General features: G+C 44.1%; 1 protein-coding gene across 3 annotated transcripts in view; it reads right to left on the reverse strand.

Annotated features, from left to right (window-relative positions):
- Nucleotides 1-3,712: 3,712 nt before the first annotated feature.
- LOC120237024 (STAM binding protein) overlaps nt 3,713-17,310 on the reverse strand; it is a 44,037-nt gene continuing 30,439 nt past the window's right edge. For all 3 annotated transcript variants that reach the window (XM_039240160.1, XM_039240158.1, XM_039240159.1), the window contains exons 3-10: nt 16,540-16,615; nt 16,156-16,251; nt 14,723-15,089; nt 12,518-12,642; nt 11,727-11,864; nt 6,598-6,710; nt 5,941-6,040; nt 3,713-4,366 (exon numbers count right to left, since the gene is read on the reverse strand). In XM_039240160.1, coding sequence (XP_039096091.1) covers nt 4,310-4,366; nt 5,941-6,040; nt 6,598-6,710; nt 11,727-11,864; nt 12,518-12,642; nt 14,723-15,089; nt 16,156-16,251; nt 16,540-16,615 — 1,072 coding nt within the window. In that variant the 3' untranslated portion in view covers nt 3,713-4,309. The remainder of the gene's footprint in view (nt 4,367-5,940; nt 6,041-6,597; nt 6,711-11,726; nt 11,865-12,517; nt 12,643-14,722; nt 15,090-16,155; nt 16,252-16,539; nt 16,616-17,310) is intronic.

A 17,310-nucleotide genomic window follows, 5' to 3' on the forward strand; every position in this document is an offset into this window, starting at 1 on the left:
GAAAGGCACTCAACACAGTGCTGGAAAACAAGCGTGATCCATGCCCTTATAGAATTTACGTAACTTCAGACGTGACCCACATAGAAAGACAGTGAGAAAACACTGCGAAACAGAAAAAAAAAAAAAAAAATCCGCACATCACGTTATGGGAAACAGCCTATAAATGCTACTGGAATTCAAAAAGGAAGCTCTCAGAGTGAATTTACCAGGGAGAGAAGGCACTAGGAGAGGCAGAACTTGAACGAGGCCCTACAGGAAATAGGTTTGCTCACCAAAGAAGGACACAAGAGCCCATGGTTCTGCAGTGCAACTGGCCTGGCTTCTGGAACTAACAGGCACAGTGAATGATACTGGACACATCCTACAAGCATACGGCCCTGCTTCTAACCCCAAATAGGTTAAGGTCAACCCAAAAATTCAACCCTGGTTTAAGGAATGCAGACTTCGTGAAGAGGGTCAGAGTTCTCTTCCTCTTCTTTCATCTCAAAAAGTAGCTGGAACGACAAAGTGGGAGGTTCAAACAAGAGTGGGATGAAACCACGGCATAAGAGATATGGTGCAATCTCCTTGGGTCCTGCCTCTGCTCTGGGTCTCACGGGAACTGAGAAGAAATTTGGACTGTTTCTTCTGTTTCTTGAGATTCTCAGTTTTCCAGCTCAGAACATCAGGGCAGACCAGATAAGCTATTTGGAGCTCAGGCCCAGCTAGTGATAAAGAACGTGGATCTGACTCAAGAGTCTTCTAGCTGGAAGTCGGGTGGTATAAAAGTCTAATAGGTAGAAGCAATGGCACCTCGTCTCTAACATTTCTGGAGATACAAAAAAACAGGTACCTTCAATCTTTAGAGCATTTTATAACTCTCAGGCTTGCACATGAATTTCATTTTGTCTTTATTTGAGGTAGATGTATCAGGCTGATCCCATTTTATAGATTTTTTTTTTTTAAAGTCTGGGAAGTTAAGTGATTTGTGGGTGAATACAGAGCTGGGCCTAAAAGCAAGGTCTTACGTGCTCAGAGTGGCACTTCCTCTCCACAGGATAATTTTCCAATGGTTCTGATCCAAACAGGCCTTCGCAGTGCCCCAGGCAAAGCTTGCAAAAAGGAACGAGCTTTGACTCAGAAGCTCCACTTCTGGTCACCAGTGTGAAAGATCTTGGACAAACTGGTCTCCAAACCCAGGTGGGGTTAATACCATGGAGGGAGGAGTCAGGAGACACAATACCAACTGACAAACGGTTTTTAGGGAACAACTGGTCTGTTCCTAAAACCGTTCTCAAAATCTATTTGAAATAGACCGAAGTTGCAAGACTCACTGGGCTTTCACGTCATTAAAGCTTCACTCTCAGGGGTCTCCATTTCTTCTAATCCTCACGCGAAAATTTTTTCCTTCCACTGGGGCAGCTGGAACCCTGAAGTAGCGATCAAAGGGGGTAGGCATCATGATTTTAAAATCAGGGATGCCAAAATGAAACTTGAGACCCCAGCCTCTCAAGCAACAAATACCTACCACACTAGCCCCACTAGGCAACGCTCCTCCCCATGCTGCCTTTTAAGGTGTCTGTTACCTGAGAAAGCAAACACAAAGGCACAAGTGATTTCTTCTTCCTCTCTGGCGGTGTTTAACTGGAGTGTGTGGAAGTGATCATCTGAAGAAACCCAGTCCTGCCCTAAACCCCAGGAGGACAGCGTCCCCGGAGTCTCTCTGCACCCGGCCATGGTACTTTGGAGGCTCTGTGCCTCAGAAGCCAACTGGGATGCAACCAGACACTGCCTCTCTCTCCCTGCTCAGCCCCGACCATTATGCACGGCACTCCTTCCTGTGGCTTGGAAGAGCGGCAAGGCTTTCGGGAGCCCAGGAATCAGTCTCTCTACTGAGCAGTTGCTACTCTTTCAATAGAAGCTGCTTTCGCCAGGTTCCATGGTCTGATTCCCTTTCATTCACAATATGGGACCCTTTCCTCTCCTTGTAGCTCTAGCTCCTTTTCTCTTTCATGCACCTGCCCCGTCTCCCTGCTTCCTTGTGGGCTGGCTTGATACCACATCTCTCCCCCAGAGCTAAGGGGGAGAGACACTGAAACCGCCCTGTGTAGAGTGGCTGTACTTCAGCAGCAAAGAGGGCATGTGCAGACTGGTTTCCTGCTCCTGGGCGGCCTCTGAGATTTCTTGTACACAGGTGCAGAGGCAAAAAAACAAAATAAATGAGTAAATAAACAAATAAAAGTGGTCATTTGGTAGAAAGTAAATGATCAATGCGGTTGTGACACATGACATATCAGTTCACTTTGGTTCAACAAACTTTTGCAGAATGTCTCTGATGTGTAGAGGTGGATAGGAGAGCTCCCACTTCTCAGGTTTAGTGGCCCCTGAACTATGACTCCTGCAGTGCTTTTCAACTCTGGCTGCGCCCTAGCAGCTTTAGAGACCAAGACAAAAACAAAACAAACAAAAAACACTGTCTGGGGCCCCACCCCAGAGATTCGGAATTCACTGGTGGTGGGTTGAGCACAAGCATCAGTATTTTTTTATGAGTATTTGAATGTGTAGCCAGGGGCAAGAGCGTTATGTGGCCATATGCAGAAAGTTCTAAGTAAAGGTTACGTTAAGTCTGAGGCAATGCAAAGACATTGCAGGTTTTGGAGCAAGAGAGGAAACATGAGGAGGGCTGTAATGTGGGAAGCATCTCCTGACTGTACTGGGCAGAACAGACTGGAGTCAAGAAATCCTAAAAGAGAGAGAGAAGAGAGACCTGGTAGAAACCTGTTACTGCACCAGTCCAAGTAAGTCCTGAGCATGGAAAGAAAAGGATGAATTTCCTAGAAACTACCAGACTGGGGCAATCACAGACTGGGCAAGGTGGAACAGCCCAGGCCGCCTCTGCAGGCACAGGAGGGAAAGGAAGGCAGTGACAGAATTCATCCTCCTTCCCAGACGCGCTTGGTCCCACGTTCCCACCTGCACCAGAACTACAGAAGAAAGAGTTTCTGATACCCTGGGAGTTAAGAACCCAAGAGAAGAAGTATAGAGGGACTTGGTTCTTCCAGGGGAAAAGTTCAAGAACACTAACCTACGTGATAAAGAACTTAATTATAAGGACACAAAACTTTAAAATGAAGCAAAACTTCATACATTTGCAGACTCTTTCCTATAGAATTTTGATATAAAAAGAAATATTTTTCTCTTAGGCGAGGCATTTACCCTCCTGCCCTCACCTGAGGGGTCACACACAATACCATTATTTCTAGGCCACCTTACAACACTAGGCTCAACTCACAGAAAGGAAAATACAGAATCAACTGCAGCTTCAAACACCTTCCTACTTGTTGCCCGAGTCAGAAAAGAATAGACAACACAATAAAATTGGTAGGGTGGGGTGGCAAAGGAATGTAATCATTCATTTGGAGGGTAACCTGGCACTCCAAATAAAGCCTCTATTCTCTTTAGCTGAAAGCTTTTAGGGCAGACAGAGGAAGTGAATGGGATGACCCACTTGAGACTACACCAAAAGAACAGAGAACTCACAGCCCTGGAAGGCAGCAACAGGCAGACAAAACCACTTAACAGTTAACTGTGAACTGGGACACACCTTCAATGTCAGTATAGCTCAAATTCCATTTTCCCCTCACCTTTCCCCAAACAACCAGACCTTTGAGTTAGCCTGTTTAGACAACGCTTGATCAAACAGATCCCTCCGGAGCACACATACACGCACAAAATAAGTTAATGGTTATTTTATTGTAGAAGAAAAAATATCCTGAAATATTTGTTAAATAACAATACTTTTGGACAAAAATCATTCTTTAGGGTTTTCAAGCCTGGTCAGACAAAGTGAGCTGTCCCTCATCCTTGTAATAAGCTTCATTAATATTGTCATAAACCACAGGAAAACCCAAAGATTTTCTAAATGGCTTCCAAATTTCTGCATAGATGCCCTTAATAATCCCAAAGGTAAACAATAAACAAATCGGCGGAGAAATCGGAAGGCTAGCTGAGAAGAAAAAAATGTTAACTGGTGACTCTAGAACAAAGGGTATGTAAGTGTTCACTACACCATTCTATCAACTTAATTTTTTAATTGCAGACAGACTGAAAAGTTGTCTTAGCAGGATCATGCTAGTCTCCACACTTGCCTAAGAAATACAGCCAATTATTTCTTTTCAAACCAGAAACAGAAAATCAGTTCTCCCCCAGGTGATACTCACTTTCAATTCTGTCTAAAAACGCTTCCAGAGCTTTCTGGAAAGTTTAAATTAAGGAGCTACAGTACACTGATATGGTTTTATAGTTCTTGGGAAGTGTTCAAGTCAAATTCTCATCGCAGGTCTGTGATGGTCACTGCTCTGTCCACAACGGTCACGTGGCTGCAGCTCTACAGCGGGGGGAAAAGGAAAGAGGGAAAGTCCTGAAAAATTCTAAGAAGTCATTTGGTTCAAACTGCTGATTTAACATGCTTTCTGGCTAGTGGTTCCCAGTCTGGAAGCCGGGCTGCTACTTAAATGGCACTTACGGTAAGAGGTCTGGAATCAGGGACTCTCTAATCCCTCCCTGTATGTCGCCTGAATCAATGTGGGCCCGTTTATCTTCATTTACTTTTCAAATGGATGTATATTCTAGAGTCATTCACAAAATACCCATTTATTTGAAAGGACTGCTGAATTCATTAGTTTTTTGGGGTGGGGGCTCACTATGTTAACCAGCTATTAGTATGCCCACTGTCACATGGGGAACACTTACTTTTGACATGCAAAGAGGCCTTTATAACAGAAAACCTGGGCACTTTTCTTGCAGCCTCTGTTTCGCCCTCCTGGTACCTAGACACTTATTACATTTCAAGGCAGACCGACCTATTTTCAAGAGATCTGTCAGAAAGTGCTTTCTCATGCTCAGCTGAAAACTGTCATTCCACAAGGTCTTAGTTTTAGTTCTGAGAGTCCTATGACATGTACTCAATACCTTTCTATACAACAATTCTTCTAATACTTAAAGCCGGTTTTCAGAGCCTCCCTGAGGTTTCGCTTCTAAACATCCCCAGTTCGGGGCGCCTGGGTAGCTCAGTTGGTTAAGCGTCCGACTTTGGCTCAGGTCGTGATCTCATGGCTCGTGGGCTCAAGCCCCGCATCGGGCCCTGTGCCGTCAGCTCAGAGCCTGGAGCCTGTTTCAGATTTTGTCTCCCTCTCTCTCTGACCCTCCTCTGCTCTCTCTCTCTCTCAAAAATAAATAAATGTTAAAAATAAATAAACAAACATCCCCAGTTCCTTTTATGTGACAAAGTTCTGAGTCTCTTTTCTATACCGGTCACTTTTTAATGAAGCCAAGAGAAATAACCACACTCCATGGGCAGCATGGAGTGAGGCAGCCTATCACGCTAGGTTTGAGGGCAAGTTGAAACACACTGCTCTAACAGCAACTGAAACTGACAGCTGAGGAAAAAAAGCGTCCCAAAAAGGTCATAAAAACCCCTTTTAAGCCAAATTGCAAAATCAAATGTACTTTACCTATCTTAAATGACTTTTTTCCTTTGAATTCAAACCTCTTATTGAAATACAGGCTTAGCAACTGGTGTTGATGAAGGGGAAAAAAATTAACATTTAACAAGTCAGCTACTGCACCAGGTACTTTCTGCAAATTACTTCATTTAATCCTCTCAATAACTCTATCAGGTTGGTATTATCATCATTGTCAGCCCCCTTTACAGATGAGTGGGCTGAGGCCCAGGAAGATGAAGTCTGATCAAAGTCAGACAGTCCTTCAATGGCAGAGCTACACCTCAAATCCACTGCTATCCCACACTGCTTCCCATGTATATCCTTTTTGGGAAGATTCACAAATATAAGTGACAAGGCTGATCTTCGACATGGGTCAGAAAGGACAATGCACCTCATCAGCTCTGACCATCCTCCCTGCTTGAAGCACAGCCCTGATTTCTTCTACACAGATACATACGCAGAAGAGAGGTGGATCCTTGCTGTGTGGATGAAATCCTTTCTGGCGACAGGAGGAAATCTCCTCTAGTCCATGGTCAGTTAGTTTAAAGAATCCAGTTCTGCAATAAGAAAAAGCAGGGCCAAATCAAGCAAAGGTGTCTACTCAGTCCCAAACACACACACACATGCACGCACACACACAGAACTCATTTTGAGACAGCTTCAAAACTATGCTGGCGCACAGGTCTCTTCCCTGGTGAATGAATCAGAGTTCGGGAATGACTCACCACTGCCACCATACTAGTTTTGCTGGGAGAATTTATAGTAAATAACAGGCTTTAGAATGAAAAAAATTTAACTGAGATAATCTGTTTGATTTTAAATTCTCTAATCTGACATCAGCCTTCTGAAATTCTCATTGCTTCAAGTCAAACACTTCAAACTGCTTATGTCCTCTTCTTAGAAAAGCATCAAAATTATTGCTTTGATATCTTTTTAAACAAGCATAGTAGGAATATCAGGATATGGTGCCTAACAGGAAACCTTTTAGAACAGCCAGTTAATACCACAATCTATATACTTTACAAAGAACAAGATTGTCTGAATAGAGAGCTTTTCCTTAGATGCTTTTCCCCACTGTCTCCTTGAAATGCCGGAACCGCATCTATGTACTTACTCCTGGAACTTGGGGGAGCAAACAATGGCTATTGACTCTGGCAACATCATTTGGTAGGAACAATGAGTGTGTAGGTCAACACTGGAGAGGAAGGCGGTCTGCGTGGGATGAGTCTGAGAAGAGAAAAACACGTCAGAGACCCCTCTGAGTGAAACAGCCAAGCCTGGCCCATGAAGGAAACAGAGCCAAATGGTTCTCAATAGCTGGCCACAATCCCCTTCACAAGTACAAAGTCACTGGCAGCCACGAGGGGGTACGCCTAAAGTTCATTACTTTTGAACACTGTAAACAAGTATAGTGTGACACGAGTATTTGAGAGGAAACTCATAATTTCTAATTGACCATCAAGACTTCTTTGGCCCCTCACAAGCTCTTCCAGGGCAATGGAGGGTCATCCATTCTGGAACAGATGGTATATGCTGTCCAATATTGCACATGGTAGAAGTCAAGGACTTAACAAACCATGGTTGGATGAAGAATTCTTCCAGACAGAGGTGTTAAAAGGTCAAGCATGGGTGTGGAGCTCTAAGGGTAAAAATGACAAAAGCTGTCCTGTGGCCAAAATCATACCAGCCGAGGACAAGAGGAGCAGAGGCAAGAGTGGTTACATCACACAGAGGACCCTATCTTGTTTGGGAAAAGGACCAAGATATTGGAATTTGAGGGTAATCAGTTAAAGCACCCTCAAAAGGTGCATTCAACGGCTCTCGTTTGTTTTCAATCATTTAATGTTTGATTGAGCACATTCTTTGTGCACAAATGAATAACCACATCATGTCTCATGTTCACCTTAGAAGGGTGTGACTGTAGAGAACAAGAATGGAAAAAGACGACCCAGTATGACTCAAAAAGTCCACCCACCTTCACTGACAGAAAGCACAGCAAAGAAATAAGTATACTTGATCAGTATCTTCAAACCTGCCATGTACAAAATGAGACTCTTAAGGAGCCTGTCAAAACCACAGGCTCCTGTGCCCCACTCCGAGAAACAGCCATCCTGAAATTAAAAAAAAAAAAAAAAAAAAAAAAAGGCCATTCAACAATTCTTCTGTGCAGCAGCATCCGGGAAGCACCGCGCCACGGAATGCTGTGACCAGCTCACTGTGGAAGAGGCTTGCAGGCCCGGGAACACGTTAGCTGAGTGCTGACCGCAACTCCACACGCAGGGAAGAACTTTGGTGACCACAAGGGAAAAGCAGTTTCCACCTAACAATATGATCCTATAGACTGCAAGGGACAAATGGCCTGTGCCAACACCTTTCATCCCACAGTTAGAACAAAGAACTTCAACTGGGAACAAACAAGTCCGTGGAACAAGAGGATCCAGGCCTCTGATCTAAAGTAGAAAGACAATATAGGGACACATAGGAGCTCAATAAATAATTGTTAAACTAAATCAAAAAACCTTGTCTTGAGCCTCTGTTCCCCTCTATTGTGCTTTCTCTTTTTCCTTCCCTTAACAATTGGATTTCTTGAAAAAATAGTTGTGTCCATCATGCTGGAGACAGAGGAAGGCATTTTTATGAAGAGAAAACAATGAACCAAGGGACCCGAAATGAACGAAGACAGTGGATGCCGGGGGGCGCCTTGGTGCCTGGGTAGGAGCAGAGCAGCCACGGGACAGCAATATGAGCTAAGGCAGGGCTGAGGCCAGCTGAAGGAGACTCTCAAATACTGAACTGGAGGCTCACACGGTAGTTGATGATCAGTACATGACCATCTAAACTTTTTGGCTCCGGGAACCTGATTTTACAGCTGGCAAAGTACAGAAGGAAGAACTGATCTTCTGCATAATGCTCTTGCCAATGTTAAGATCTGAGCAAACCTTAGAGTTTGCTTTTTTGTTTGCTTTTAATCTCCAGTTAGGAATGGCACAGAAATTATCATAGGAGAAAAGAGCTGAAATACTACTATCAACTTCGGCTCTAAATTTGTTCCTAGCTGGACCCTCACTGATTTAGAAATCCTTTAATTCATTTGTGGCTGAATTCTACCTGCAGTCTAAACCATAATCATTCCAAACAATCCCCACTCTACTCCAGTTCCTAAAACCACCCCCTCCCTCCTGCCAGGCAGTGGATCTAGACTGCAACACTGTTGACTCAAAAGAATTCCGTGAACCCCTCCTAATAGATCTCCAAAATCTCTGTATCTTTCTCTCTTCCTTCAATTCTGTCTCTGAGCGATGAGTGTTTTCTCCCCCATGTGAAGATGAGCTCCCTTTTTGCACTTTTGATTTAATACTTTCCTACCTCTACATTACCTAGTTTCTGTCCCTTTACATCTCTCCTGACTCCACTATGCTCCACTAAGCTCCATTGGCTCACTGGGCGTACAAACATATTCAGACAACTACACACAAGAATGTAGGTGAATCTTAAAAATGTTGAGCAAAAGGGGCACCTGGGTGGCTCAGCCAGTTAAGCATATGACTCTTGGTTTTGGCTCAGGTCATGAGCTCAGTTTCAGGAGTTCAAGCCCTGCCTGGGGCTCTGTGCTGACGGTACAGAGTCTGCGTAAGATTCTCTTTCTCTCTCTCTGCCCCTCTCCTACTCACACTGTCGCGGTCTCTCTCAAAATAAACTTTAAAAAAATATATTGAGCAAAAGAAGCGAGACATAGAAGAATACATATCATATAATTCTATTTATATAACATTCAAAAACAGGCAAAACTAAACTGTTGAGTTCAGGGATATACATTTAGGTAACAAAACTGTAAAGAAAGCAAAGGATTTCTGGAAAAGTCAGGAGAGAGATTGTCTGTATCAGAGGGGAAGTGGACAGGGCAAGAACACAGAGGTGGGACCATGGCTCTCACAATGTTTTCTCTTGACCTGCGTCATACACATACCTAGATGTTTGTTTCATGATTCACTGAAATGTCCATTTACCCCTATGTACTTATATGTTATATTTCAAATACAAAGGTCTCAAAAAAACAAAATCAAAACAAAACACGTGTTCAAGCCTTTCAGACTAAACCATAAGTCAAGCAAATATCTCTCAATCTGGTTACTCCTTAAGCCACCATCCCATTTTCTTTCTTTCCCTATGAGCTAAATAAACTCTTCAAAAAATTAGTGTGTAGGGGTCCTGGCTGGCTTAGTCGGCAGAGCATGTGACTCGTGATCATTGGGGGTTCAAGCCCCAGGTTGGGTGTTACGGATTACATAAAAATAAAATCTTAAAGAAAATACAGTGCACATCTCACTATCACCACATCCTCGATCCCCATTACTCCTTAAACCCTCACAGGGCTCTTCCTCCTCTGGCTCCATGCCCTCTGGCTCACACTGCCCTTGCCCTGCTCTCACATCTCTTTGCTTCATTACCAACTATTCCCTGCACTCCCCTGGGCGGTCTGCCCTCAAGCTTGCCATCCATTATCCTCCAGTGCCAAGGCTTCGCAGGTCAGCTCTATGCAGAGGTCTCCCAGATCTCTTTCCAACCTTGACCCTACCCCCCATTGCCAGCCGCATTGCCAACTGCCTGATAACTACCTCCACAGACAAAATGTCTCACATACACTTTAAATTCCACATGCTCAGAAGTGAACACACAATCAGCCCTACTTCCCAAGTAAGTTACCCTCCTGGAGCCCCTCTTTCTGCTTATGGGATGATCACTGCCACCCCCGTGAGTCAGGCCTGCTCTCTAAGTCATCACTGGCTTTTACTCATCATCCTCTTACTCATTCCCCACATCCTCTGAAATTCTACATTCATCTCCTTCCCAAACGTAATGCCATCACCCTCAGTCTCATCATTAGATCTTATCAGCACACTAGCCTCTTCAATGATCTCCCTGCCTCCACCTACTTTAAAACTGCCTTTATGTTAGATACTCTAAAGAATAGCTTTGATCAAATCATTCATTGCTCTACTCAAAAATATTTAAAAGTTCTCCACTTACTAAAAAGCAGAACTATCCTCCCTATCCACCCAAGAGCCTACCCCCAAGAACCTTGCTCCAGTGGATCACGTTAAAGCTTACTTATCTACTATGGTTCCTGGCATAAATCCCAAACTGGACCTCTCAACATCTCAGGAACACAGTCTGTTTATTCCAGCGCTGCCCTCTACGTCCAGAATTTTCCCTTAGCCTCTATCTTGTCAAAATCTTAGTAGATCCTGCCAGGTGCAGTCCTTCCCTCCTCTGCATTCGACTGTGCTGTTTGTACTTCTCAAGGCGCTTGGCACATCCTGCCTCCCTGGAAGAGTCATAACTTGTCTCTTTGTCTAATCTCCTTTATGAAACTAAAGTCATATCTTTCTCAACTCTGTATCCCCCAGCAGATGAGAAACAAGTTTCCTATCTCCCATATACTATTCTAGAAAATACACAATAGAAGGCAAATACTTATGTTGCGGAATGAAGAAAGGACAGAGGCACATGGGACTGCCTCCCAGGTCAGTATTTCCCACGTTCTAACATACAAGCATGTGTAATCTCCCCAAATTCAGAAATGAGCTGACTTGTTTGTATGTGAGCGTATCACACAACATAAAAAGTAGCTTGGTCTGTGGAGTGATGGGCTGAAAAGAAACAGGAAGGAAAATGCAGAAACATTCTTTAGGAACAGTTACCTTATACCTAAATATCACCAGAAGGCTGCATATGATAAGTAGACACTTGAAAATCCACTATATTAAGGACCCTACTGGTTTATATAAAGGTGTATGCTGCTTTAACAAAGACCAAACTCAAGCATTTAAATTAACTAACTTCCTTGGCTCATTAAAATATTTTCAGGATATTTTCAGGAACCTCATTTGTATGAGTAGGCAGAGCCTCTACAGTCAATATTCACATATACTCTAGGCCAGCATCTTAACACCATTCACACTCAAAGGGAATCTGAGACTTTAGGGGAATAAGTTCATTTTCATTAAAACATTTTTTAAAATGAAGAAAATGAAAAATCCCTAAGTAATTCCCAGAAATCAGTACTGGAGTGGAAGCAGTCAAGTACGCTAAGAAAGTCAAGTGTGCATCCGAAGGAAGGAAAAACGATCATCTAAATAATCTGGATACAGCTCACTTTGCTCCGAGGAAGAAACAAGCAATGTGTTTACAACACAGTGAGAGACTAGAGGACTGCCCCGCAGAGAGCTCGGAATTGCTTACATGAATCCAGCCCAGTGTGATGAGACCCTGCTGGTCCTGTATGAGGAAAAGCTCTTCTTCGTTCTCGGTGTTGCAATAATCAGACCCGGCACTTTGCTTGGGGATGAGAACGTGGGTAATAGTGAATTCGTTCCTCATCTGTCAAAGGAGAAAACAGCCCGTCACCACTCCCTGGCACTAGTGCAACCCCACGTGGTCACAGCAGTGGCAAGTTAAACAGTGGTACAAGCCAAGGCCCTTCCCGCCCCAGCAAGAGTCCCCATGCTCCTTGAGTCCCTCACCTCGGCGGCTCCCAACCTTAGCTGCGCATGTGCACTGTGGAGGGCACTCTGCAAGGCCACAGGGTACCACAGCCCTGTGGGAATTTCCGGCCACAGCCACAAGTATCTACTTGTGATTCCCAAGAAGCTCCAGGATAGTACCATTTCTCTTCTTTTGCTCATGTCTAAGGTAGTTTCCCTCTTACTGTTTCTCTTAGTCCTTTTCATCCCCAAAGGTTCAGTTTAAAGCAGGTAGTCAAAAACTGACATATAGGTAACGCTGACTCTTCCCCTCAAGTTTGGAATTAGCTATTTCTTACTACTAGTATTAGCCCTTTGATTCAAGGGGCTGAGTAAATGAATGAAACACAAGATCATCAAATCCAGAGTAACGCTGCATTATGCTATCCATGGTTCTTTCTGCAGAGGGATCGTTGCAAAGAGTAACTGACCCTGGATATCTTCTCTGACAGTCACGGGAGGCCAAGGGGGAAGAAACAGTCTCAGCTCAGGAAAACGTTTGTTGTTTACCAGTTTTCCACAGAGAATCCCACATGTCTCTACTCCCCGGGCAGTGTTGGCACTGGCTAACTGGAGGAACTGTGGGCAGAGCCTCCCGGGCACCACCACATGGCGCAGTCCGTCGATTGTAGGAGCTGTAATAGAGAAAGGGGGAAAGTCTAAGACCACAGGGAGAGATATCCCAAGCAGACCCCGGAGTCGGCAGAGCTGGGAGAGCAATGCCAAATCACTAGGGTTCCTTGGACTCTGGGCGGTGAGTGGGGACCTCATCCTAATGGCAGAAGGAAGAGAGTTGTGGCCAGAGTCCCCGCAAGTACATTACTTCAAGAAAACAGGCTTTAATCATTCGAGTTAAGACAAAGATAAACTACTACTTAAAACAAGCTCTTGGGGGCGCCTAGGTGGCTCAGTCAGTTAAGCATCTGACACTTGATCTCAGCGTGATGAGTTCTATCCCCACACTGGGCTCCACACTGGGTGTGGAGCCTACTTAAAACAAAAACAAAAGAGAGAAAAGCAAACAAACAAGTTCCTGAGCTATCCAGGAATTCTCTGTCACAGTCTAACACAAGGGATAAAAAAAAATAACCTCCTCATTTAACTGAGCTTTTAAGTCCTTTATCTCAGATAAGAATATTCGAGAGTACAGCTTATAAAGAAATACACCAGATATATCCTGCGTAACAGAAAATACTTTGGGTAACTAATTCTGAATGTATTCATCTAGAAGAACGTTAAAGCACCAAAACAAAACCACAAAAAACACATTCTGGTCCTCAAAAGAGGCATGAATGCACAGAGCAGCTTACAAGCCTGGTTCAGAATGCCAAGGATGGGCCCAGTCCCCGGACACCAGGGAGAAGCGATGGGAGAGAGCCCGCAGGCTCAAATTAGGGGCTGTTTGTCACAGTCACTTTTCACTAAAAAAAAAAATAAAAATGCAAAAGCATGTTCTGTTTCTGCACGTTCAACAGCAAGTTCTGAACTGCTGGAGAGGTAACAAGACCAGGGACCACACAGTCACATGATAGTCTGTTGACAGTATCTGAGGATTCTGAACTAAGGCTTGGCACAGTCCTTTCCTTTCAATTTCATAATCACTTCCTGAGTGCATTGCAGTGCATACACTGTGCTTAATAACCCCCAGGAAACACAAATATGAATAAGACCCAAGCCCTAACCAGTGAAAAGTTAAAATCTAGTTATTGACAAATGACTACACTATTGGGTAAATGATCTCAACTGTATTACAGATAATAAGAGCCCTGAGAGTTTCAAGAACAGAATCAATTTGATTGAAGGGAAGGAGACCTGGCAAAACTTTTAAAAAAGCAGGGAAGGCAGAGAGAGAGAAAGGAGATTTTAGGTTCAGGGCAAGTGTTAACAACCCCCTTCGGACAAGCTAGTCCAGGGGATGCCCCAGGAACATGACAGTCCAATCTGACTGAAGCACAGAATATGTGTGAAGGAAGAGGCAGTGGTAGGAGATAAGCCTGCCAAGTGCCTGGGGAGAAACCTAAAGGCCAGGCTTCGGAGTCTGGAAACCCTTGCCTGCTCTTATGTTGTCCTGTGAAGTGGATCTTCTGCAAAGCTGACTTCCTTATGTAATACTTGAAATTCCGTCCCCAAAAGAGCTATTCTAATAATCAAGGTATATTCATCATTTTACCACAATTGTTAGTTTCTCAGATAGACGATCATTGGTGAGAGGAGGAAAGACTGCCAATAGTTGTTATGACTAGACTGAATTATCACCAACTATCTATGGTATTTACCTTGACTAAGCTCCATAAGGATTGGGAACACTTTCAGGGTAAACACAATTCAATAACCCTTTTTCATTTTTTAAACATCAGTTGTTGAATTGTACCTGGTACTGTAAAATTTCCCCTCCAGAGAACCATCAGTGGTCTCTGGTTCACTGAAGCTTTCGAGTCTGTATAATCCTTAAAAGTTGAGGGTCTGACTTTCAATGATATTATGAGCTCTTCAGAAAATCGACCTGGTGCCAGGTAAGTTATACGGCTTAAGCAAAGGCCACTTTCATACTATGGCCAGTGTGACAGGACACAATATGGCAATAGTGATCAAAGGCGCTTCTGTGACCAGAGCCTAATGAGTGGAATCACGGACAAAATCTTAGGGGAACCCCCCAGAATGACGCTCTGTTTGGCTGCCCCTGAGATGGGAGAAGACACGAGCAAGTGGACTCACTACTCTCTGAGTTGCTCAACGCTCCAGGTTTCAAGGACCTGTCCACCACGGGTGGCTTGGCAGGCCTTCCCGCTGTATTACAGTCCGCAGGCTGTGTGGACGCGGCCGGTAGGGCGGGGAACACATCAGGGGAGGGCTTCTCCAAGTCAGGCACCAGTGGGCCCCCTAGGCCCGGGTCCACCTTCCCAAACTCCTGCACAATTTTCAGCCGCTCCTTTTCTAGCTCCTGGTTCCGGATCATCTCCTCAAAGGCATGGAACTGCTCCTGCTCCAGCTGCTGCTGCTTCTGCTGCGCCACCCTCTGCCGCTCCTTCTGCAGCTCCTGCTGGATGGCCACATTCCGGGCAAGCTCTTCCGCCTCCCTCTTCTACGAAGAAAGGAGTTAGGCGTAACACGTGACACTCGGGTGACTTCACACCTCAGGAGGACAAGGCTTTGCAGCAGGGATTTCCTAAAGTGTACCCCTGCTCGGGCCCGACTTCCCAACACCGAATGCGCACTTCCCTCAGCAGCTGGTGTCTGCCCAGAGCGGTCACCACTCATGTCTACCAGGCCACCGCAGTCGTACTCTTCAAGGACAGTGAAGGTCCCGACCCCCTCAGCACCCTTCCCTAACAGCTTTTTACTAAGAGATCTCCTTAACTGAAATCTTGATGCAACTTATTGTCCACGCCTCATAATCTGTATCAGACATGGTTTTATTCTCTAACTCTGCCGTGTATACATTCTGTATCCCAAGTAAGGGGGTCTTTACTGAGTTTTAACCCAAAAGGAAGCCTCTAAAATTTACCTGGTGATGAGCTCAGTACAAAGTGACATTTTAAACTAACAAATACCAATCCCCTTCATTAAGGTTTTTCACTCACCCAGTACCTTAGAAAGAGATGCCTCAGAGCTGTTTACCTCTCTGCTGATTTTCAACATCAGAGCCCAGAATAGGGCTCAGCAGAGCACTGCACGGTACTGTGGAATTGTCGGCAGTGTGAATTTCACGCCCGACACAGACCACAGGCAGTGCCTTTGGAGTTTCTCTGTGCTCTAACTAACTCTTCCTCACAAGAATCATTTGAAAATAGCTTGAAAAACAGTCAATTATTATAAACAGTTATAACCAAATGTGAATCAACACCCCAAAATTCGGTGATCTAAAAACCTATGTTTTAGTGAAAATTTTCACTGTTCTTAGGTTCTTACTCTAGATATAGCACATAAGCAACAGACTTTCTGTCCCTCAAATCACCTCTTGGACAAGCAGCCAAGGTCTGTTAGGGTCCTCACCCTAAACACCTGTGTTCTACCCTTTTGAGTTCCTGGCCTTTGCTGAAAAAAAGAAACTCTGACACTAAAGTCACAGGATCTGGGAAAATATCCTATCACAATCCTAGGGCACAGTGTAAGGAAGCAAAATAATTTCCTTTTTGTTAAATACTTACCTTTTCTTCATTGTATTCTGTATATTCTTTGGTATATCGTTTTAATAGCTCTGCCTTCAGCTCCTCTGCTTTGGGAAATGCAATCTCCTTCAACTTCTGAAACACAAAAAATCAAAAACTAAGAATTAGAATAATTCCCGGCTAATGAAGTAGAGAGGTCAAAAGACTTTGCGACAACTTGGCAATGGCAACAATGTTTCCAAAAACAATGTAAAATACCCCCTACTGTCCCATACCTGCTACTTCATAACTGATCTGGTGAAATGGCCTTATTTCCCGTTGCCGGATTTGATGCTCAGATGCGGACACCACTACTTTTACCTTGAAGTTAGTCTGTGCTGCTGTGAAGCTTTTAGATGAGCAACAGTGAGAGTGAAGACCCACCTTTACTGTGTCTTTCTTTTCAGGAATGACAGCCGATTTGTAATCCCGATGCTTTGGTAGTTTCTCAATAAAGAGCCTAAAGAACGGATCAGAAGTATTATCATGCAAAGAAAATGTCCAACAGACTCTGAAGCAAGGGGACTCCCTTGTCCTGCACCCACTGCAAGATGGGTTTCCAGACATGCAGGGGAGGGGTAACACACACCCAGTGTCCATGTGGGGAACATGTCTAACCTAACCCTATGTTTCCCTCCTCACCCAAATTAGGTATGCAGGAAGCACCAGACTCCCACAACTAAAAAGATGAGGGGAGAAAAGCAAACCTACTTTGTGCCCAAAAATATACCTCCAAAGAGATTCTTTTTACAGTGACAGGCTTCCAAAGGAAAGGGTCTCTGTCACAAATTCTTCAAATAACAGTTTGGCAGCCAAGGGCAGGAAACCCATGTTCTATGACTAGCCCTGTGACCTTAACCTTGGCTTCTTTCATTTCTTTGGGAGTCATCCTCTTTCAAAGCAGAATATTCCTTGCATCATACTAAGCATTAAGATGCTTAGACAGTACATGCACTATATGTATATAATAAGTGCATGTTACATTGTAATTTGCATTATGGTCCTGACAAAAAGTTCTCAGAGAAATCTAAGGGCTAGATTTTCTCTTTCTGTTTTGTCCTTGGCTGTAAAGCTCAGTGGGAAAAATAAACTGAATCAATTCACAGATCTCTAACATTCATGATGTCTATGTGGGGACAGTGAAAGCAAAAAGAA

Source organism: Hyaena hyaena, unplaced genomic scaffold (genome assembly GCF_003009895.1).
Source record: "Hyaena hyaena isolate Hyena2069 unplaced genomic scaffold, ASM300989v1 scaffold_168, whole genome shotgun sequence".
Classification (NCBI taxonomy): Eukaryota; Metazoa; Chordata; class Mammalia; order Carnivora; family Hyaenidae; genus Hyaena; species Hyaena hyaena.